Genomic DNA, 24,755 nt, shown 5'->3' on the forward strand with positions numbered 1-24,755 from the left:
CGCTGTCCACATCTAAATTAAAGTGTGGAGACCAAGTCTGGAGTAGTTACACACCTCTCGTCCCAAAGGACTTAGCCATATTTATTCAGCGTAGGGATGGATGGGGGAGCATCAAAGTCTGTAAGCGTATTTGTGCCTTGGATGTTGCTGGCATCACCGAGCCCCCCTCAGTCAGTAACGCGAATGTACCACGTGGGTAGCAGAGCATGGCTTGCTTCAGCTTACTGCTGGGTCGGTACCGTTAAATGTCTTCTGGAAGCCAAATCAAGTAAGTTGGATGCACATACCTCATCACCATGTGAAGTGTATTTAGAGCTTCACACCTGTGAGTTATAATAAAAAATATGCTAACACATACAGCAATAAGGTGTGATTTGTGATGTTAATGACTTGCCCATCTATACATGTACTGACAAAATATACTGCATAATTTATGAAATTACTTAGGGCTCAGAGCACAAATGGTACCTCCTGATTGGCTCAATTCAGTGCTGTATGTTGTGTAGAAAATGTATTTGTACTCAACAAAGATATAAATTGTAAGGAAGCCTTGAGTACAATGATAAAATTATAAACACATTTTCCGCCTGTTGAACACAGAATTTGTATTTGTAATTTTATCTTGATTGTGTTGCAACAGTCAGCTTGGCTTCTGTTTTTGCCCCTAAAGGCTTTCTTCAAATATTCCCTTACTAAAAGTGTTTCTTGAAGCTCTACAACCAGACAATTGAGTGAGTACAAAGAGCACAATAATTACTTCACACAGCCAGTATCGTGTCATGTACAGTAATGCCTTTCTTCCTTTTACTTTATTTGATCTAGTGGTATGCTACACCGATAGATTGGCTTCCAAGTCCATATTCAACTCAGTTACCATCAGTTTTAAGAGAATATTGCTGTTCAACAAAATATATAAATGTGAAAAAGCTTGAAAACTGGAAAGAGTTAAAGTGATCCAGGGATTTTTCATTTTCAATAACTGATAAGAGCATTTCAAATTTGAACACTCCTGCTGTAATTATATATATATATGTGTAACTCTATTTCCCTAATTGTTTAAGTTATATTATCATATGGCAAGTTACTTTGAATCTAACCAGCAGGTTCGTTCTTCCTGAAAGGATGGATGTAGGTGTAAAATATGTAAGAGGAGAGGAGAGGTGATGGTGGCCCTTGTTACCTGTACACCATCTACATCAGCCTGTGGAATCAGATGGACCCCTTTGAGGACAATTCACCCTGTGGCCGTCTCTGTCTCCACGGGAAAACAGTCTTGAGGTAGGCAGACTCCTAGCAGGGTCCTTGGTCGGATGCTCATGATTTAATGACCGAGTCAGAACCTTGGCACGTGTGTTTCATTTGAAATACAGCTTTCTGACAATCCTAGTAGACATTGGTCAAGTTGGCCAAGTCTTTTTATCTTTTTTCCCCCTCCTTTTCCAGAGAGAAGTGAAGACCTGTTTAACTGCTGCCAACTTTGTTAGCTGATTGATGGGCTTGCTGGCCTGGCTGAGCACTGCGCTAAAGGTTAGGTTTCCTGAAAGCAGAAGGAAAATCCCCCCATGACCACTCCGGCACTTGTAGAACAAGCAATTTGTCTGACTGGCTGCTGAATGTATTAATATTTGAAGTTAATTTGTCTGCTTGAATAATCTGGTGCCAAATCATGTAGCCATTTATCAGTTGTAATGGGAAGACGTCACTCTTGCCCGACTGCCTCTAGAAGGTAACCACCATAACCTCAGTACATTTGACACAGCTGATTGTGGAAAATTACATTGCAATATTTTTCTGACTGCTTGGTTACAAAAAGTATTTAGTAGCTTTATGTGCAAGGTTGGACTAAATTATATCTCTGTAGTCCAGATGAAGTGTAACAAATTAATTTGCAGTTGTACCAGCAGTACCAGTTGCGGGTGTGTGTGTGTGTCTAATTCTTCCTAAGAGTCTCAGCTAAATGGAAACTTCATACAAGAAGTACATGTGTTGAAAGAGAGCGTTCTCAGCAGAGGTTTTGGGAGGTGAGAGAATGCTGTATTTACAAACGTGGAAGGAAAACACCACCCAAACCAGTAAAACCCTCCCCACCTTCAGACAAAGCTCTGCCCCAGGCTGCGCTGCTGACAGATGTGGTAGGATGGCAGACGGGAGAGCAATGCTGTCAGCATGAGTGAGAGCCCTCGCTGGAGAACACGCGTTTGGCAAAGCTGCCTGTCAAAACAGGCGCAGAGTGACCACAGAGTGATCCTTGAAGTGTAGTCAGAGATTCAGAATGTGAGTCAGAGTGATTTGGCAAGAGAGGACATTGGCAACAGGAGGGAGGAGGGAAGGGAGGAGTGCCAGCAGAAGGAGAGGGAAGCACTATTTGACCAGCACGCTTTGTCATCTGATGGAAAGACAGTACCATTTAATATATCAAAAGTTTTTATGCAAATCAATTACAACAGCACTCACTTACCGGCCCTTTTGTCTGTCAGACTGAGGCGTAACTCCACGTTCGGCAGCCTAAAGAAGGCAGAAGGCAGACTGATAGCAGTTCATTCATTTATTGTCATTGAAAGAGATACAGATTTGTGCATGTGCTATCTTGTTGCTACATCTCAACAGAGTTGCACAAGTGGGACTAGACAAGAGGATATTAATGTAAATGTTTGTAGGACTAGGAGTTTTGATTGCATTTAGTCAGGCTGGCAGAAGTATTAATGTATGTCTAGCATGAATGAGACTTATGCTTTAATTGTGACCCCTGAACACAACTTCACAAAAAACCTCAATTACTAGAAATATCACAACTGTAGCGATACAATTAAAAGTCTTCTAGCTGCTATGGAAAACACATCAATAGAAGAGTTTCAGGAGCAAAAATACCATTGCTTGGAAAGACTGTCAGTGAACAAGAGATATTCGTCTCCCCTGACACATTCCCTTAGACAAGCTACAGCAAGCATCGCTCTCACCCTTCATTGTCAAAGCCCACCTTTTCTGTGCTTTTGTGCATCAAGTACGACCAACAATATTAACAAAAATTGTGTTTATAGACTCCAAACTCTTCAGCCTCACATCTCCTTTCTACCTCCCTAAAGTCATATTACCCAGAAAGAATATCATGTGCTGTGGTGGCAGGACTTGGCAGGAAGTGGGATGGAGGCCCATGCGGTGGGTTATACATGATCCTGGGGTGAGAGGCAGGATTGTGACACCAGAGAGCAATGCGTCTTCCAGGAGGGCCCTTGGAGGCTATGATGGAAGGTACAAACCTGAAAGCAGTGTAGCACTGCAGCTCTCCTGCTCTGCCCAGCCAAGCTGGACCAGGGAGATGCGACAGCCTTGCCCTGAGAGTGAGTGAGGAGCTGGAGAGACACACTGGAGGAAGTGGGGGGAGGCAGGTGCTGGCTTTCAGGCTTAGTGCAGGAGATCGGGTGAGTTGGGAGATAACCAGTGCAGGAGCTGTCTTTTCATCCTTCCACAGAAAAGTCTGCTTGGAGATACCCATCAGGGGTGAGGCAGGCATTTTGCTGTTCCTGTTTGTTGTAGTTTGCAAAGGGTTGACAAGGCTTTGGAAAGGTTCCTTCACTGACATGGGCTAGGATGCTGGAGAGTGGCGGCGGCCGAGCGGGGATGTGGGGAACACGCTTCCTCGTGCCAGCAGCATGGGGGAAGCCTCCCACAGGCAGAGCATGTGAATGGCTGAGGCAATGCAAATGCACCCATCATCTTATAATTTCACCAATCTTATAATTTCACCATATAGTCATGGTCTAGGGTATAAAAACAAACAAACAAGCAAGCTCCAATAGAAAGAGTGTTATTTTTCACATGGTCCGTTGGGTTTTACCGGTACTCTGCCCCAAAAATGACAGTGGTCATTGGCTTCCTTAACAAGCATCAAACAACAGAACTAAGCTGTACATTTTTCTTCTTTTCCTAATTTTTCTTTTAATAAATCTGAGTGTCTGGAACCTGATATAGGCTGCAAGAGATTTTGTAGTCTAAGGCTCCAAGTTGATAAAATAACTGTAAAACCAACAATAAATGTAAAATGATATGACAAATCATTCTGTTACGGTGATCTGCCTACATACCTCGCTGTTTCTGAAGGCAAATACACAACTGCTTGGAGAAGTTAGCTGGGAGGCAGAGCAACAAAATTACCTTTGAATCAGGAAGCTAATGAGGCTGTAAAACCTCAAGTAAGCTTTCAAATCACTTACTTTCCTTTAGTCATCCTTGATTTTGGGGGGCAAGACACAAAACAACCACAAGGGAAAGGAGACTCGATTGTACCTTGTATTTCAATGTCAGCAGCTGATCCTGATGTGAGTGGTTTGGAGTGACTAATGCCAAGGGGCTTTAGGTTTGCTACTACCATTACAGCCTCTCCAGGCCTCCCTGAAGGAAGCTGCCTGGAATAGCTGCTGCTGAAAGTGTCCATTCATCTTCATTGCCACACCTCAAAGAAGAAAAATCTATTTCTGTCTTTGCTACACTCTATTAAAGGGCCAGAGTTGACTGAGAAGGGACATACACATTAAGCAGTTAGACCTGGGGGAACACCCACATACAGTGAAATAAGAAGCGAACATTTCAGATATATTAAAGATGACCCCTACCCAGCTGAAGGAGAAATCCAAAATGAAGGTGGTCTTGATGCTGCATAGCGCCTTCAGATAAAGACTTTGTGGCACAGAGACCCTTTTGAGCCACACTGCGTACAGCTGGGTAGGAAGCTTTTTCTACGCTTTATTTTTTTAATCTTACTATATGTAATCCATAAGCTTTGGGTTACTATTCTGTGAAGCTACCCTGCCAGTGACAGACTCATTTTGCTGATAAAGCAGCCCAGGAAGCTGTTGGGAGCATTGCTGTTAAAAAGATACAGATCACCTGCATGCGATCACCTCTCTCAGCATCCCCATTGCTGCTCCTTCAGAATAGGTTAGCAAAAATCATCTACCTCAAGTCCTGGGGAGATGATGAGTTGGGTGATACATATGACTAACCATTTAACCATTTAAAATATCTCTTTATTCATTTAGGTACGTCTTACACACTGGGGATTGAAGAAAACATCCCTTCCTCTCTTCCTCCCAAACTAGGACTGATGTTGGCATAAGTTCTGCAGCTGTACTGGGCTTGTAATTGTGTCTCTTTCTTCTGAAAAGGGAAGTTGGTTTATGAACACTTAAAATGTCTGTCACTGCTGTTCTCTTTCTGTTGTCTCCTCTAAAATGCCACCCTCCAGGTAGCTTTCATAAGCTCCATGCTGTTTCGTGAATATCTGCCCCCCGCGTTCATCTCTTCTTTCTGATTCCTTTCTGATTCCTTTTCTCTATTCCTAACTCCTGAAGTCCTCATCTGTTTTTATTCCTTGTCAAAATATTGTTTTACCTAAGCCTGGATTTCTCTGCCATTTGTATTGATTGATAGCTGTAGTGTGAGAGTGAGGACACAAAGCTGCTTGCTGTGCTTTCTTTAGCTGGCTCCAGTTTTAAGGCATTGTAGTTCACAGAATGCCTTTTGGGACAACATCACACAGACTCTGTAACATGGGTTTGACTATGCCTATGTCAGAAGAACAAAAAAAATATAGTTGTATCAACAGTAAAACAACAAGGAACACTGCAGACTCTCTCCTCCTTGTCTCCGTCCCTCAACTCATCCCCCAAGACCTACCTGTGCAAAGTACGTCTGCAAGAGTACAGCAGCTGAAGCAATGATGTTTGTCAGTCTCTGTCCTTGGGAAAGATTGCCATGGTTCTTGCTGCATTTCAATAAATCTCATTCACATTTGGGATCACATTGCTTGCATCACCTTCTGCCCTAGGGTTCCTTCACATTCTTGGCTGTCACACTTCTTGAAAGCATCAGGAAACACTGGACACATACATGTGTATTTCAGTAAATAGACGGTGGAAACCAGATATTTAGTGTCCCACAATTATGACAAAGAAGCATACTTGGCTGGTCTGTCAAGCTGGTTGAGACAAATGTGATAGGGATTTGGATTTTGTTTCCTAACACTAGGGTTTCCAAATGATCGGAGCATATTCTGCAACAGGCTGAAGTGCTACAGGGTTTATCCAAGGACCATCGCTCTTCTCAGGGCTGGGGTTGTTTTTCCTAAGTTCTTCAGTACTTCTGTGCATTTTATAGCAATGGCTGCCAGCTACATTTTAAAGCAATTTTAAAAGAGATGCTTTCCAGCTACACAGGAAGCCTATCCTTGTGTCTTCAGATCTGAATTTTGCAGTGGTTTTGAACTGGCAGTTGAGAAGCTGTGAGTCATTCTACCTAAGCTGGATCTCTTAGATTTAGAGGCTCTCAAAACATTTTGACTTTGATACATTTATATAGATACTGCTCCCATCCCAGATGGCTAGCACATTAAAAAGAACCTTTTAAGAGATGAAATACTGTGCAGTCTGCCGCTTTCTTGTACTGGGTTTCCATATATCTTTGGAAGGGTTCAGTATTGAACAGTTGCTCTGTCTGCAGTGTCTCCCTGACACGTCTGGTGAGAGAAAGATCTGCAGTTCCAGCAGACGGTGCAGCAAGCCATTGCAGGCTCATGCCCCTTTCTTGCTGCTTCTCTGCTGTGCTTCCTGCATCTGTGAACACGAGGCAAGTTCCAGCCTGGTCAAACACCGGTGAGTGCTTGGGAGAAAGAGGAACCATCCAAATGCCATGGAAGTGCAGGGCAACCAATCTCAGGACAGGCGAAAGCTTTAATGATATAAACCTGTCCACTGGCAGAACTGGTAACAGCCCTAGTAACAGAGCAGTTTTACTCACTTTTAACCCCTCCAGTCATTCTAGTATTGGTATCTTTAACACAAGGAATTACCTCACCCTCACAGCAGTCATTCTTCCCAAAAACAAATGCACCATCACCCCTTTCATAGCGGCAGACACAGAGTGACTGGTAGGGCATGCCCAGGGCTGCAGAGAAATGCTGTGACAAGACTTGAGTACTGCAAGCCCAACATCATCTCTTCTTCACACAGCAGGACAATTTTCAGATTCTATATTTATGCTTGTGCATCTTTAAACACACAATTCACCTCTTTTTATATACTGGCATGGCACATGTTGCTTTTGGCTGGATCAACACTGGATCACACAATAAACACACTCTGGAGGTACCTCAGTATTTACAAGAATTAATCTGAAAAGAGGCTTAGCTGAAGGCACTCAGATACCAAGAGGTATTAAATTAAACAAGATTTTATCATGTATGTAATTATTTATTGAGCTGAGAATCCATACAAGGTAAACAAATGTTTACACTATCATACAGTAAGCATTTCCAGGGCTTAATAAAAATGATTGTCACTCACTGTGCTTCACAAAAAAATTTGTTTTAATGAATAAATAATTTGATGAAATCAAAAAATATTTACAATATAAACAAATGAAAAAGCTTTGGATATATTAATCTGAGCATCCTGTATTTTGCATTTTCTAACTGTATTTCTATCAAGATTCTCTCTCTGAAATGGTACAAAGTGGATAGAAATTACAACTCAACAAAGTTAACATGATTTGGTACATGTCTTTCCATTAGTTCAGATACGCTACATATGATTAATTTATTATGCACGTGTTAGAATACAAATATAACTAAAATCATATATTATCAAAATGCCAGACAGCATTCTCCACAGAACAGAAATGTACACTAGGCTGTGACAATAACTGAGAATCACAGGCGACGAAATATAACTGAAAAGTACAAATTCCTTCATAAGAATATAATTGTGCTCTCTTATTCACCAGAGGACTATGCTGCTTCACCACATCAATGGCGATGTATGAATACAGTGTTCAACAACTGCCACGTGGTTTGGTGTACGTTCATATGGGTGTCAAGCAGCGGCATTATAGTGGAAAACAGACAGTGTGAGCAGTTTTATAAACATCTTTTCGGGCTCTTAAAAAGAGCCAATTATACAAAGCAGTAGAAGCATAACACTGAGAAATCTTCATCTCATTTACACAGATATCATGAAGCAACTTGCTTTGTTTGTGGTGGTGAAAGGAGGAACTTTCTCTGTGCTGTTTATGCAGTCAGCCAGAATTCAAGTATTCCAAAGCCACTTCGTAGCAGAATTTGTATTGATCCTGAAAAATCAAAAGAAAACCACGAAGTCAGTTATCGAAGGAACTTAATTAAGTGGATCAATATTTCTCTTCTATTAAAATTATTTACTATCAGCTGTTGTCAATGGGAACCAGTTTGCAAATCCAATTTATATTCAGATAAGAAAATCTTTATATTAACCAGACAAGAGACACTACACACAGTAACTTATGGTACTGCTCATATTAGATGTGTATTTAGCTGCTCTAATACACTTGACTGAGAAAAATTGACTACATGTAAGCAAGTTGACTTACAACCCTTCTGCCATCTGTCAAAATGCTCATGTAGCACTTTACCAGAATTGGAGTTATTGAAATTCCTCCCTGGAAATGTTTATCTTAAAATAGACCCAGTGTCTAGTACTTTCCAGATTGTAACTTTTATTTTAATGTTGATCATACACTTGCTACATTTCAGGGCAAGAGCTGTTTACTGTTCCTCTACGTGCAGCCCAAACCTGCACTGAAATACTATCCTCTCCCAGTGCAACAGACACTGTGAGATCAGGTCTGAGCTAAATTAATTGGATTCATTACAATTAATTTTTAGCAATTAATGGTGACGTGCAAGTTAGGCTCTTAACAGCTCTTCTGTTACCCAGGCTAAGTTTTCAGGTGCCAACCCTGTGCTTCAAAGACAGACCTGCTGGTTTTATTTGCAACTACTTGGAAACGGGGCCTATCCCAGGGAAATCGCCTTCCCATGGAATGCAAACCCAGTCTGCATCCTTCAGAGATGAAGGGTCGTGACTTCGCCCCCTTCACATCTGCAGTGGTACAGAGAGGCCAATGCTTTTGACTGGCCCTCGCTCCCTCTGCAACTTTAAATGATGCAGTCACTGACGACTTCACAGTTTCGTGGGTGCACACATATCCCTCTTCCATTTTCATTCTTGCTACTCGCAGTATTTAGCAACACTACAAACATTTAGATGAAACAAAAAAGCTGAAAGAAATGGTAGGTGTGGGTTCCACGATTCCAAGTGCTCTGGCTTCTAAAAATTCAGCTTGGAAATACCTGCCAATTTAACAACTATTTCTACCACTGAAATACCTTTTTCTCTTATTCACTTTAATTAATTAATAAAAGATAACTAAGCATGTACTGCTCTATAGTAACAACAGTAGTTAACTAGCTGACAGCACTCAGCCTTCACCTTCCCAACCTGACAAGTAGGAATATTACAATTACACTTCAGATACATTCTCCTTTTCATTGAAGCAAACATTTTAAAGCATTAAGTCTGTTGGTCTGTACTTGTGATTCTGGGTCACAGTTTAGCTGAGAACAGAGTCCACTTTAACATTTAAGAGACCAAATAATATGACAACAATCAAAAAGCCATTAACAAGCATGGACAATTTCTAAGTTATTTTTCTGCGAGCTGTCACTTCAAAAGAAAACAAATCTTAGGTGCACATATCATCTAAGTTATGAATGAGTTGTACGTGAGGTTTTAAGATCCTGCAGGGTTCCATAAACTGCTTGTGTCTTCTTCAGAATGAGAAAAGAATGAAAAAGAAGAAAGGAAAGAAAGGAGTATTATGTAAATTGTTCCTTTTCTGCTTTTATTGCATATATGTTTCTAAATAAATGACAATTATTCTGTAACTACATAACAGAGATCAAAACAAGAGATCAGCCACTCATTCATTTCCATGCCCATTTTACGCTGATTTACTGATCCAGCAGAATAACTGTCATTTTTAGTAAACCTAATACCTGTCTTAAAGAGCAGATACATATTATTTCCCACTGTGTTTACTCATGTGTGTCCTTTCTACATTTTTATTATTCACTTGATGGTGGATCTTAGAAGTCTCTTTACGTTAGCTAGCTTCAGAGAGGTATATTTACATTTTTTTTCCTGGGACACCTACTGGTAGGTCCAATAACATTTGTCACAGAATGCTTTGGGGATTCTGTAATAGACATTTTGTAATACTGTGTGTTACCTTTGCATGATGGCTGAAGAATTCCATAGTTTTCCATATTGTATGGATGTGGCATTGAGATTTTTACACTTGCAGGAGAACCAAAATTTTCAATGAAATTAAGAGATGAATCTTTAAGTGTTAACTGTAAAGACTGCCCTTCATCTAGTCAAAAAGTGCATAACAGGTTTTGATAATGCAGTCTTGAAACTATTTTTGTGAAATACTGTTATAATTCTGAGCATTTAATCTGTTATCACAGTATTTTACAAAGGTACATGAATATTATTCTCATTTTTTCAGATGTGGAAACTGAGGCAAAGACACATTAATACAAGAAAGGTCATAAAGGATAAAGTCAATAACAGGATCAGGAAAAGAACTCAAGTGTCCTGATTCCCTTTTACCATGAAACAACCTACATGGAAATTGAAACCTTGCTAATTCAAGTGTTTGTTCTACAAAGCAGCAGACCACGACTGAAGAGATGTAGTTCTAACTCTGCTTTGTCAGTGAATTATGTGATAATGGGGAAAATCCTGATCATCCCCTGCCTTTGTTCCTATATCTGTAAAATAAGGAAAACGATACTAATCTCCTTCACAATTGCTTTGAAATCTCCTAATAAAAAGGCCTTACAAGACCTCAATATCATCCAGAATTCTCAATACGACCCCCTATTTACTAAAAACTATTTTTATATTATAAAATAATACATTTCGCTTTTGATTAAAAAAGTTCTCTGCTGAAAAATGGAGACAGTTGCCTGACAAATCTACACCTGGAGAACTGTCACCAACCAGGAATTTATAGAGACCATTTTCTTCAACTGTACATCTTCATGCTGGCAATTTTATTTCCATAAAATAAATGAATAAGAGATCAGTGAGTTCTGTGGACTTAAGCTCTGGGAGAATGGAGAACAGCAGGCCTGCCAAGTCTCTATCCAAACTATACTACCTGAGTGAAGAAGTAGGACATTTTCCTTAATATCTAGGAAATAAAAATGTATGGTTCTCAGCATGATGGTTCTCCTCCTGTGAATATAAACTGGAGGAAGAGGAACCAACTAAGTTTCTTCCCTCCCACCACTGCAAAAGCTTGATGATAGTTTCTCACTGATACAAGATTCACAGTTCCACATTGCTGGCTCATGGCTCCGTGGTGCTGCTCCAAAGTCGCTCCTTGCTTTGCACAGCTGCCAACATCTGGCTTTTTTTCCACGAGCCTGGCCAGAGTAGGGTCTAGGGGAGGGTCTGGGACTTCACAGGTAGTCTAGATGAGAGCACTGCGATGGAGGATGTGGTTGGAACTGTTCTTCTGTGGGACAGACGAGGCGCAGTGATACGTGTGGTGGGAAAGTGGATGGCCCTACTCATGAGCCTGAAAGCCTCACTCTTCCCAACAGAAATTCCTGCTTTCTGCCCATTCTCCAGTGTGTTTCACACACGGATCTCGGTAGCTCATCTGAGAGAGGGGAATCTCTCCTAAAATTACAAGAGGCTGGACCAGCTCTGTGAGATGCCTCCTGCCTCACCCTGAGCACTCTGTAGAAAAGATATTGAAATATGGCTCAAACTTGTATAACCAGAGCTTGCAAAATTAGCTCAGGTTGGTTTAGCATCACTGAAGCTGCCCAGATGCTGCTTCCTCCTGCCTATGATGCTAAATTGAATACAGCTGCCTCTCAAGCAGCCACCTGTACAGCAGGATGTTGTAAAACAGTGTCTTTTATAGCCCAGGCTTCAGCATAGGGTATCACGCTACACCCATCTCCAAGTACAGAACTACACACTGGAGTGTAAGAACCTGCTGGTTTAAGCTGTTCTGCAGCTCTTGTGGCATAGCAGCTGGCACTTCAGCAATTCTCAATTTTTTTTTAAAAAAAAGCTCATAAAGCTCTCTCTAGGAAAGTAATTGCACATGGCCCCTTGTTTCTGAACTTCTTTAATCTTTCTATGAGATAGAGCAACCATAATTAAATGCAATATTCTGGATGTCAAACTGAAATTCATGGCTTTGATAAATATTAGGCGATTAAGCTATTTATAAAATATATAATTTGAAAATCTGGCATTTCATTTTACATAACTATTATTTCTACCATGCAAGGGCTGCTCTCCACTTGGCTCAGCCTGCTAGAAAAGAAAATTAATAAGGATGTTCGGCTGAAAGTTTAAAACTCTTAAAACATTCAAATGAACAGAGACAAAGTCTCCTTGTGAAGAAAGCGGTGTAAAAATACTCTTACAAGTGAAGTGACTTCATTATCCCCTTTGAAAATGACTTGCTTGCTTTGTGAACAACTCCCACTGCAAACCCTGGAAATCTTACTGAGTCTTCTGAGAAAAAGGAGCATTTTCTACTTAGTGATGCAGTTAAAAAGCTCGTACCAGAAGGTCCACCATGTTAGGCTTATTATTCCTCAGTGTCTTCACAGCATGGAATACGTCAACAGCCCTCTGATGTTGAAGCATTTCACAAACAATACTGATTGCACAAAATGTCCCACTGCGGCCACCTCCATTCCTACAATAAAAGTGATAAAATGGCTCAGTTACAATTGACTCTGTGTTACAAGTTTGTACAGCACCAGGGATGGCTACAGAAGGCATGAGTTCCAGTAGGGAGAAACCACAGAACAATCTTGCCCCCGAAGGCTGCCGAACTCTAGGCAGAACACGATTTTTAATTGGAATTAATGGGTTGAAAGATCTCAAAGCTGTGATTCAAAATTCAGCAGGCTGAAAGCCTGGAGGGAACTGAATGGCTGAGTTTTGCACCACCCTTCAGTGAACACTTCAGACAGCACAAAGAGGATGCTAAAATAAGGACAAGGTACTTTTAGATTCCGTTCAACACCCCTTTGCGCTGTAAACACACAAGGTTGCAATGAGCATGAGGCCTGGAAATGTTATAGAGAAAGTGGATCTTTGAGTTCTTTTATTCCAAATCGTGGTGCTTTCCTCCTGGACCCAAAGGCTTTTCAGAGGAACAGCAAAAGCGCCAAAAGTCTCACTTGTAGGAGCCCTTCTGGTGGCTGCACGCTTGGCACGGCACGAGGTGGTGCTGCGATATTCCCCTGGCTGACGCGCTCAGCCCCTGGCAGCAGGCAGAGGGGCCAGCTGCCTGGCAAAGACGACTTTTAGAAGTGTGTGTATTCCCCCTCCACCCACTGTATCAGAGGGTGAGAACCCGAAGTGACTTGCTAACAAAGCAGCCAGGCACAAATGTTCATATGCATGATCAAATACAGTATTTAATAATACTTTATCCCCGGTTATTTTTAATCTTTAAGAGAATCTCTTTCTTTCTGGAAATGCTATTATTTCTAAACCTATTCTAATCAGAATCTTTAGGCTGGGCTTCACCAAAAACAATAAACCTTAATAATTACCGTAGTGCAGATTAGTTAGGTAGCGGGTCTTTCAAACCAGCTTTGCAAATGGTTGATTTTCAAAGGAAGCTACAACGTCGCACATCTGTCACATCCAGGCAGTATGAAAAGAATGCTCTCTGCTGCCAAAACATTGCCTGATATTGTGTGACTCTTTGAGAATTTTAATTAAAATAAAGTCATTTAAAAAGATTATATTAGAGCTTTTTCTTTCTTTACTGCCTGGAAGTGACGCATGTGTGATGTTGTACAACTATTTAATATCATCAGCTACCTCAGAGATAACAGTAATTTGCACTTCAAAAGGGTCTTTTCAGCTAAAGATCTCAAAACATTAATTAATCACACCGCACAATGCTCCTTTGATGAAAGTATTATTATCCCCATTCTACAGATGGGGAAACTGAAGAGCAACGATTTGTTCAAGGTCAGTGATAGTGGGAATTATTAATACACTCTTAGATCTTCCTCCATCTTTGTAACATTCAGTATCTGCAAACCAAACTTCAGGAAGTTATTGTCTACTCTTGGGTCCAGAGTTCTGAAAGCGCCTTAGCATGTGCTTTTCCCATTAGTGTGGCCCTTCTCCATCACAGCAGCATCTTTAAGCAGGTGTTTAGAGGAAGAGGGATACAACTTCAAGCACTGAAGACTTGGTTTCAGAAGATCGGCTAATGCTGAGGGCAAACAGCATGTACAAGTATTAAGCCATATCAAAAGGAGGATGGTGAGTAGATGAGAGCCTGTACCAGTGGAGCACAAAGGTCACAGGAGGACAAAAATATATACCATTGTTAGAGAAAGGTAAGGCAATTACAGGATCATCGTAACTCGCCTATCACACCACTTTTACTTCTGTGCTTTATGTCTGGAAGAGGAATTGCCCTTCCAATACTACTTATTTCTACAGTCCTTATCTGTAGAAATAAAAGGTACATTGTTCTGAAGGTACAATTTTGATTTTCTCTGAATAAATATGCACTTCTCCATTTGCAAAAGTCATGGGACATCTTTATATAAAATAGAGTTAACTTTTATCCATCATCTTTTCGCAGGGGTCTACCAAGGGACAGAGAGGGAAACTCATGAATCTACATAAAAAATTACACAATTCCTCTTGTATTCAAAGCTTTTAAATGAGCAGTTGTATTATGTATCCAGTTCCAGATTACATAGATGCCTCTTCTCACATCTTTTAAAACTTGGCATAAATTCTGTGATAGTATTCCCTGACTTTCTCTCTTCTGTTTCCAGTACTTACAAGCAATGTACAACTGTGCGTCCCTCTCCTCCGTTATATTCTTCCTGCCACTTCTCCACTTGGCGGATGAGCTTCAAGAAGGAGCGTTTAGAAACAGGAGTGTCTCTGTACATGGGCCATCCCAGGAACTGGAACTGCTGCACCATCCGATAGCCATCTTGGGGCTGTAGAGATCCAGACAACGCACAGAAAAAAGTTAACAGCCTTTTTTTTTGGTACATAATTTAAATATTTACATCAATGAGGAAAGTTGTTCAGGCAGATCACTGCTGACAAACTACTAATGTAATTTCAACTGCCCTTGAGTAGTTATGACTTTTAATTTCCAACAGAGTTATTAGAACAAGAGGTTTTAAACAGTGCTATACAAATAGACTGGAATAGGGCAATGGTACAGCTGCAGGATCAAGCAAATAATGAATATCGTAGCAGGAACTTGTTAGCAAAGAGGGAGCTGCAACACAACTGCAATTATATACCTTATTTTTTCATATGCTTCAGCATTGTGAAGAATGTTTGTGTGCTTTTTTTTTTTTTTTACAAGAAAGGTCAAAACCTCTCAAGATATTTTGAAGCAGGAAACATTTAAAAAATCAAATGAAAACCTCAGATTTTTCCAGCTTATAAAAAGTCTAACTACATTTTATTTTATTGTGTGCTACTGCAGCAGTCAGAACCCCTCTGGTGAAACGTTACTGAACAGTTGCTTTATGGTGATTTAAAATAAAAAAGGAGCATAGAACAAGTGTTAGCGGCAGAAAATTACAGTCCTTTGAAAAGGGCATAATAAATACACACATGAAAACTGTTTCTGTAGTCTAGGATTTGCCACTTTCACTTCTGTGCAAAGTGAGGACATTTTAGTGCCACTTTTAAAATGAGCAACACACAGAAATGTTGACATTACAATTTTTTCTCTAGAGTAAGAGGCATTAGAGAGAATGTAAAATTAACAAGATACGGGAATAAACCAAAGTGGATGCAGTATTAGATATGTTCTCCAATGGGTTTTGTCTCCTTTATGTCAAAATTTGGAATCTACCAATTTCCCGGCTAGTTTTTGTCAGCTGACGGCCCCTCTTCCCAAAGCACATCAGCCAGACCCAGCTCCTGCTAAAGCTCACATTAACGCTGCTGGAGATTGGGTTTTTATATTGCCACATTTACTGCAAATGTAAGGCCTTCATAGTATTAAAGAAATATCTTGAAGCTTACAAAGCATGTTTTGGGGGTCTTTCACTGTCCTGAGAGCTACCAGATTTCAGGGCAGTTCCTGACATTTTTCAGCAGGGAGTGCTGCTTATTCCTAGCTATCATCTACTGAGACAGAACTGTTTTGCAAATAATATCCTTACTCTGGCTGCATTATAAATTCGGAATATCCGGCTGATTATGTCTTCTTCTAAATCAGCTGATACAAACTCCACCTGAATAGGACCGTGTCGGTGTACTCCATTTTCTGGCCAGTACTGAGGACAAAGCTATAGAAGACCACAAACACAAAAGAACACAGTTAATCACTTTGAATTTCATGCTGCCTCAATATATTTTTCTAGATTTTTCTTTGTGCTACATTTATTACTGAAATTCTCACACAATATCTTTACAAAATACACAGTGCACCATCCTCCTCCAGTTTTGAGCACTCTGCTTTTACTTGTGTGGAACAAGTTTAAACAAACACCTTTTCCCTTAACTGAACATGCTACTGCTTGCCACTGTACTTGCCATTCTCTGGTATTTGGAGTAACACGTTGCTGACACTCAATGTCAATTCTGCAATACATTACTACAAGACAGGGGGATGCTGTCAAATACTACCATGTCTCAGAGACAGCGTGAATCCTAAAGACCAAAGGCCTGGTATCTCCAACTGTCCTGGAAAGTGGTAATAATTCAAGCTACCTCAGAATGTGTGCTTTATACTATGAAGGGTGCATCGATTCTCAAACCTCAGGATTTAACTTTCACATCTGTTTCACCCGTGACTGATGATATCGGCTAATAGCAGCATTGCTTTAAATTTTCAACAACGGCTCAATTTCATCTTATGAATGTCACCTGAAAATAAGTCTTATGCTTTCTTTAGTGCTCAGAAAACATTACTTCAAGGTATCTAAAGATCACAAAGTGATATTACCATTATCTTGCACAGTTTTAGTGTCTAATAATATCACGATGGCTTAATCCAGGAACCAACTATCATCTGTGTTAATACTGTAAAGATTAAATCAACACTTTGCATGGAGGTTTTTGAAGCTAGACTCTGCTTGTCCATTTTTTTCCACAAAAACACTAATGATTTTTTTCCAGAGATATTTAGAGCAGTTCAAGCATGTAGCTTTTGCAAGCATTCACCAAAATTAAGTAAGAACTCAAAAAATTTTGTTTGCTTGCAGAAGCATTGATACCATATTTGGAACTTCATTTCATTCAGTAAAAAGCAGCTGTGGTTTTCATTCTGCTGCATTGCTGTTGGTGATCCAGAGCTGAGCTGACAAATCACATTTACTCCAGATGTTGTTTTGCATTTCTTATAACACTTATTCCTCAACAAAGCCGTTTAGAGATGACTACATTTTAGGAAACATAATCATTTACTACATCAATTAAAAAGAGAACAGGGTCTGATTTGCAGGAGTTCACTTTAACAAGTTAAAACCAGAAATATCGAGTAGGAAAATATATTTTCATTTATTTTAAACCCCCCACATGATTTGGTCTGCTGAGCAAATTACTTTCCAAATATTGTCTAAATCTTACACAAACTTTTATTATGAAATATGCTAGTGTACAGGATAGCAAAATACAATGCATACAACTAATGCAAATGCCAGTGCTCAGATCATTTAATGTGCACAATTTAGTACACATCTTTCAAATACATAGGAACACTGTTCTAACAGATCTTTGAAAAATGCTTAAATGATACTAAGCAGAGCTGTTTGCTGGAGCTGTTTTAGGAAGCCAAGATTTACAAGTTCTAAAGAAACCAAAAGCATTTAGGTCTGTGCATTTTGCATGCATGTGATGCTACCAACTCTCTTTAAGTCAGAGTCACTGTGAAGGGCTGAATTTCATTTCCCAATAGAGCATAACAATCCACATAAATTTTAATATCTAAACAGAACTGTAAACACTCCATATATACATAAATAATAATGATAACAGTAATTATTAATAAATCTGAATGTAATGTGTGTTTTTAATAAGCTCTGCCCTCTCTCCAGTTCTGTTTGCTCTGAGGGTTTTGAGATTTATTCCTAATGAAAAGACTGTTACTCACATTAGAGGGAAAAGGTTTAACATACTGCAGAGGCAGGTGCATTAACTGCATATCCCAATAGCTTTTAAAAGCCTGTGAGGCTAATAAATGCTTGAAATAGCCATGCACTATTGTAAATTCAAAACACAGCCCACAAATTAAAAAAACTCTGTTCAGCAATCCCTAACAGCCTGACTCCCTTGAGTCTTTCCTTATTCACTCAGAAAATAATCTTAGACTCATGAATAAAAGTTTTGTCTTTAATTTCTATTTTTCTCCCTGTAGACAGTTAAGGGCTTGGAATCAGAAATTCAGTCTTTAGTGTGTGGAACTTCTACACATTCCTTCAAAAAACAAAACGGAAGATTAGTATGTTTTAAAAACAAATTCTTCATGTTAAAAAGAAATAAGAGGAAACATTTTTCTAAGTGTGTACAATACTCAACAAACCTAAAAAGATTCTTGATCATATCAAGAATAAAAATGACATGTACTCTGTTATAAAAAATAACAATTGCTCTTAACCAATAATTAGCAAATATTTACGTATTAAGAATACAGACTACCACCACATTACTCCAGCAGATGGCTGGTGCACTTTGTTGGAACCAAGGAAATTATGTGTAAGAACTTGGAATTGCACAGTTGTGAGCCAGGCTCTAGGATGCTTAGTGATTAAAGCTAGTGATTAAATTGCCAAACCAGTAGGTACAGTTTTCCAATTTTCTAAAGAACACGTACAGCATGCACAACTGTCTTGTAAGGTAATTACATTCCCCATACATTTCGTTGCCCTGCTTTCTCTTCCAAAGGATGCTTAGTCTCCAATCTTGTTTAGTTCCTATCTCCTTGCTAACAATGTCATTTTGTGCCAAACATAACATAGATTTGCACACTGGGAAAACCTATCCCCTGGTAAGCAGACCAAGGTCATTGACCTGTTTCAGGCAAGCTAATGAATAGCTGTTGGCTTCTGTTTATGACTTTTGGCTATTATTAGTGTGTTTCAGACTTAAGTCAGAATTCTACAACCATCATTTTTGTTTTTTAGCAGCTCTTCCCAAAGCATGTTTTCTTATCAGAATAAATTACGGGTGTGTGTGCATTAACATTCTGGTGGAGATGCTGCTGATGATCTAATTTATTCCTCTTTCCCTATGTGTATCTGCAAGCTACAAATCAATTTTTCAGTGTGTTAGTATTTAACGTTGTTTTATAAAACTAATTACATCCTAAAGCTGTTCTGAAGTGCACGTGTGCTGAAATGCTGAGGCACTAGCACTCCTCTGTTGAATGGAGCAGTTTTCTGGACTTACTTGTGCTGGATCGACGTCGTTCAGCATAACTATTGAAGTGCAGTGATAATCTAGAACCAGTCTCCAGAAATCTTTGACAGTATTTGGTAAGGGGTGCTGCGTAACTATAAAAGCTGATGGTTGCTTGTAGCTCTGCAAAGAAATAACAAGAGATGGTGAGAAGAATGGTAAAAGATAAAAATCCATTTAGCAGAATGCCAGTCATAGCCCCAAAACTTTGGGACTGAAAGCATTATTTCTATTTTCTATACAATTAATACATTGCTTTCAGCTCCTTCCCAAGATCTGATATGCTTCAAAGTTAATAAACTGTATTTGGGCGGAATGTAACTTCTGCAGATGTTATATTTCTGAAACTTATTTTATGCCACAGGCACAGAGTAAAATCATCAGAGGTTTTTGCCTCCAATGCAACTCCTACAAAATTTTGAGCAGGAGTTTTGTTTTGAGCTGTTAATGGACAGATTAATCTTGGCTGTCTGCACTTAGCTGTTAATTTGAATGATGCCCGTGAAAGGAAATGTCTACTTATTTTTCAGAAATATTGTTGAAATTCTGGTCTTTGTGACAGAAGCGAGGATACCCAGGGGATAAATTTCAGTGCTCTTTGTTTTTTTTAATACCAGGGTATGTCGTTGACTGAGCTGTTTGGTGGAACTGTTCCATTGTGGATCTTGTAACAGCATTTTCACTTACGTCCTCCTGAGTGTTGAAGGCCAGCGTGGCCATACTGAGGCAATTTTTGGGAGGGGTTGCCATTACCTTCATTAAGGAGGTTAGAGAAGCCTCTACATGCCCTGAAGTATTTGTACCACTACAGAGATACAATCTGATCAGCTATTTGCATCTTTCTTTCAGAGGCAGTCACTGAAGAGACCACAGAAAATGAACCCAATGTTTTCTGGGTACAGATGAAGACATGCAAGACTTCAGTTCTTTGTTTTGGTTTCAGCAAACTGCAATCAGCAGGTGTCAATGCTGCTGGTACGTCACTCAGCTGCCTTCTATCCTGCTGGTCCTGTCTTGTTGGAAGCTGCATGCAGATGAGAGATGCTCGAAGGGCTCTCCATTACTCTCTCACATAGAAACCCCAGCAGTTTTTTTGGGAAAATTGTTCTCAAACTCATTCTAATATTGAATAATGAAAATTATGCTTGCCACCCCTTTTGCATGAAGTGAGCTCTAAAGGCTTACATGAGCCAATCTGACTGCATCTCAACCGATGCAAGTGGAGAGGGTGAAATGCATCATCTTGTCTGCTGGAGACTGTTTAGAAAGGGACAAAAGTCTGCTCTTGTCCATCAGCACAGGGATATTGCAGGAGCCTGCCTAGGGTGCTCCAGATGGAAAGCAACCCAAATCACCTCTCCCTCAGGACCTTTTGCCTAGACACACTTTTGGATCCAGCGCATTGTTTCAACAGTGAAGAAGTGAAGCATTTTCAAAGCAAATATTGAGGCACTGCTCTTTCTGAGCAGTACTTAATTTACAGAACAAAACAGTACTGAACTCCCCAGGAAAGAAGACAATGTAATGGCAAGATTGTGAATTGCAGATCAAGGGAGCTCTGTTCTAATATGAAATGTTGTTGACCTACTGCAAGAACCTAGAGAAGTCACTTAAACTTTTGTTCTCAGTTTCTCTACGTACATAAACATAAAGATAATACACTCACCTTTTCACAGGAGGGTTTTGAACTTACTTAGGCTTATTTTAGGAAAATGCTTTGAGAACTTGGAAGGAAAGAAATGCAAAAACTGCTATAAACTTATTACTCTAGCTTCATTTTTCAAAAAGGCCATTTACAATGTGGTCATTCTTTGCTAACCTCTGTTTTCTTGTTGTTTATGTGTTTGACAACTGTAATTACTATAGCTCTAAATTGTCAAAGATAGGCTATAAATATCTACAGACTATAAAGGCAGTTTAAGTGTCCTTTTACTGATATTCTATTATCAGGATTAGAATTACCATAGATGCATTAGAAAAAAAAATGCACACACACACACGAAGAGGAACCATTCATTCAAACAGAAATAAACAGACAGACTGAAGTAATGGCTTTGTGTACTATCTTGTGCTGACAGACAATTATTTTTTTTGTTAATTACTGTTTAAATTAGAAACAAAGTGAACTGAAATATTGCTGCAAACCTTATTATCCTATTTAACTGTCTTAGTGTCTTAATAGGTAACTCTTTTTTTCCTAGGCCAGATGGTTAAAAATTCAAGCACTTGGGAGAAATCCAGACACATTTAATTTATCACAACTCCCCGACTTGCTCTCTGAGCATGGCTTTGGAACCTTGGCTGTGACATAACATATGTGAGATCCTAAATGTACTTGGGAGTTTAAAGATTTTGTGTCATGTTTTTGGAAAACAAGCTAGAAGGATTTCAGTCTTCTTATGCTGACTCCACTTTCTGGCATTGCTCAGTTTGGAGGGCTGCTTATTCCCTTTTTGTTATTAATGATGTAGTGGAGACTTACATCCATCAGTGCAGCATTAATGTAGTTACTGCTCTCCCCGTCTATTGTTATGAGGAAAGGCAGGCATCTGTCTGGAGGCAGAACATCCATACAGCGATTCTTTTCATGATTTCGGGGTAAAAGTGCTATGCTGCAGTCTTCTACACGCAGTGTTGGAGTCACCATATTTAAAGTCTTTCAAAAAGAGTAAACAATACAAACAGAAAAATTAACACAGCAGTGAAAGCATCCCAAAATATTTAAGAATGTATCAGCTCAGCATTCAGTTTCAGTGGGAATCAATATGCGGAGAAATGAAAACACATCACACTCAGCAGGGTTTGGAAGCAAAAAATCCTGGAAGCATACAGATCTGAAAAATAACCTTAAAGACAGATGCAGAGTAACTTGCCTTCTGGAGAAAGGAGAGTGGAAGGAACCAACATACTTCCCTTGAGTAAAAAGAAGATTTTACTACTATGCCATTGCATTCTTTTATGATTTAGCATAATTCAACAGCAATTAGTGACATGTTATTTTCCCTTTTTTGCAGTCTTTCCCTCCCAGGCCTGGTCCCAAAGTCACATGGTTACAGGCAAGCACTTAAGCAGAAGTCTTTAGTACAGCTGAACTGTATAGCTTCCAGGTAATGCTAGCCACAACTTACCCTAAATTCCTCTTTGATCTGGCTGGAGTTAGTTTGAGGATCCAGTTTATTCATTTCATAGTAAACAGACCTAACTTGAGAAGCTGGAATAGATGTGTCCCCACAAAGACAGGCTTCCAGGATAGCATCATGGATGAATACATACTGTTCCTGGTAAAGCAATTAAAATAATTACTGGCATAGAGAGCATACGCTATTAGTATTTTGGTAAATAAAAAATAACAACTAATATGGTTGCCACTAATTCTCTTTGACTTTACCGGCACTGAAGCAAAACCAGAAGGAACAACAGCAGTTCATAAAATTCTATCCCACTCATTTAGAAATTAATATAGAAGGACTGACTCAAACTAGTTACAAGTACAAACAGACGTGCAGTAACACTCCATAATCAAACTCATAATGCTTCTGGTTTCCTCATTCCTCTGCACAGTTCTGCAGGTGCTATCATGTAACTGAGCCTCAACAAGATGCACTCCAAAACGAATCCTCCCTGGAGAGGAACACTCATGATTTTTCTTTTTGTTAAAAATTATTGTGAACCTTAAGTGCAGCATAACTGCACTTGTTTGGGCAGCAGTTCTTCAGGTTTTTGTGTGGATTATTTTCTGCGTATCATTGAATAAACTACCTTCTGGATGGTACCAGCCACAAAGGGGCTCTAGTTTTGTGGGCTAGAAGAATATTTTTTTCTTAAATGCGTAAGGCAGTATTCCAGTAGATTAACAATACCTCAGTCTGCACCATGTTAACTCTCCGAGATCGAAGCTCTCTCACACAATTGTATATGTCTACAACACCTTCTCTTTCTGCCATATCTAGCATGATGTCAATAACAATGAAGCATCCAGTTCTGCCAGCACCAGCACTAAAGTAAAAGAAGAGCACAGTTAATATTCAGCAGTGTATTAGAAAACATAAAGTGCAAGGGTTCATCTCGTAGGTGGAAGTACTTGATCAGTGGGATGATCACTGAGAGTAAGCCCTGCGTTCAGGCATTTGCAGGATTTCAGACTCAGTTTTTTCCATTCTTGTTTATATTTTAGGTATTAAGCTATTGTGGGTAAAGCTCCAGTGGCTTCAGCAAGCTGTGCAGGGATTATACAATACAGGAGAAGGAAAAGTCGGTCCTGAGTTTAGTGGACAACACAATGGAGGGATTTCTGTTCCACCCACCTGCAGTGAACAACCAGAGGGCCAGCGTTTGGTGGGCTCTTGGATTTGACTTGCCGTACAAATCCCAGCAGGCCTGTCGCATGGTACGGCACACCGTGGTCTGGCCAGCCAGTGAAGTGAAACTGCCGAATTTCTCGAATCTCATGAGCACCTCTCTGTTGAAAATACAAGGGTTGAAAAAGAAAAAAAAAAGCTGGAATGTGAAAGAAATTGGACGAGAGACATCGTAAGAATGTAACTTCAAAAGCCTGAGCCTTGCTGAAAAGCATCCACCCCCTACCAATACCTGTACCTGTACAGTTTGTTGGAGAGCTTTCTCATAGCAGGAGAGCAAGTTCAAAGGTTACATATCAACTGGTTTCAAAGCCTTACAACAAAACTGAGTAATTTAGCCCCGGATTGGTTAGAAACTTTTAGCAACAAGATAGATGCTCATCTCTATATTTAAGCACTAGGTTGCTTTGAAAACTGTGGCCTTAAGATGCATGCCATGATCACAGAACAGGTCAGCAGCAAGGCCATGAACATATAGCACAGATGACATTTTTTTTTCCCACTGCTCTCCACAGGAGTTTTGCTGCTGACTTCAGGGAACTACAATTTCAGCATAATTTTCCTTATCATCTGTCTCCTTCATTGGTCTGAAAGAAACAGCTGAATAGTAAGAAACCTTTTTGCACCTCCAATCATAGGGGCTGCGTTTGTAGCCCTCCACATGCTCACCGTTCAAGTGATTTGCCACAGTCTACAAGGACATGGATATGGTGAGACAGGTATGAATGAGAGGCCGATTGTGTAAGTAATTTCCCATGTGACTTTCTGGAGCAGTCTGGATATTAGAGGTGTGTATGCTAAATTTGATTTTCTTAGTGTTTGTATTTCCCCTTCCCCCTCTAAAAATGCAGCTGCCAGTATTTTATTCTCATTAGAAATCCACAGACCAGAAGCCATCATACATATTTCATAAGCAAACAGCAAAATTATGACATATCATGTCTAGGCTGGACTAAATGTCAGTGATATTAATAAGTGGTGGTTTACAGTTTTTCTTCTTAAAGATGTATTTCCTGTCTTGAGCTGGTTTGCATATAAAAGGTCTAATTCTTTTTGCATAATGAAGTAATAT

The 24,755-nt window shown here is 39.7% G+C and overlaps 1 protein-coding gene across 9 annotated transcripts in view; it reads right to left on the reverse strand.

Moving 5' to 3' along the window:
* Window positions 1–7,243: 7,243 nt before the first annotated feature.
* Window positions 7,244–24,755, reverse strand: part of PTPRM (protein tyrosine phosphatase receptor type M) — a 522,696-nt gene continuing 505,184 nt past the window's right edge. For all 9 annotated transcript variants that reach the window (XM_068397302.1, XM_068397300.1, XM_068397299.1 and 6 more), the window contains 9 exons: window positions 23,630–23,784; window positions 23,186–23,321; window positions 22,454–22,603; window positions 21,808–21,981; window positions 19,317–19,448; window positions 16,091–16,216; window positions 14,736–14,899; window positions 12,471–12,606; window positions 7,244–8,121 (listed from right to left, as the gene is read on the reverse strand). In XM_068397302.1, the coding sequence (XP_068253403.1) occupies window positions 8,068–8,121; window positions 12,471–12,606; window positions 14,736–14,899; window positions 16,091–16,216; window positions 19,317–19,448; window positions 21,808–21,981; window positions 22,454–22,603; window positions 23,186–23,321; window positions 23,630–23,784 (1,227 nt within the window). In that variant the 3' untranslated portion in view covers window positions 7,244–8,067. The remainder of the gene's footprint in view (window positions 8,122–12,470; window positions 12,607–14,735; window positions 14,900–16,090; window positions 16,217–19,316; window positions 19,449–21,807; window positions 21,982–22,453; window positions 22,604–23,185; window positions 23,322–23,629; window positions 23,785–24,755) is intronic.

The sequence above is a fragment of the Nyctibius grandis genome, chromosome 3 (assembly GCF_013368605.1).
Source record: "Nyctibius grandis isolate bNycGra1 chromosome 3, bNycGra1.pri, whole genome shotgun sequence".
In the NCBI taxonomy this organism is placed as follows: Eukaryota; Metazoa; Chordata; class Aves; order Nyctibiiformes; family Nyctibiidae; genus Nyctibius; species Nyctibius grandis.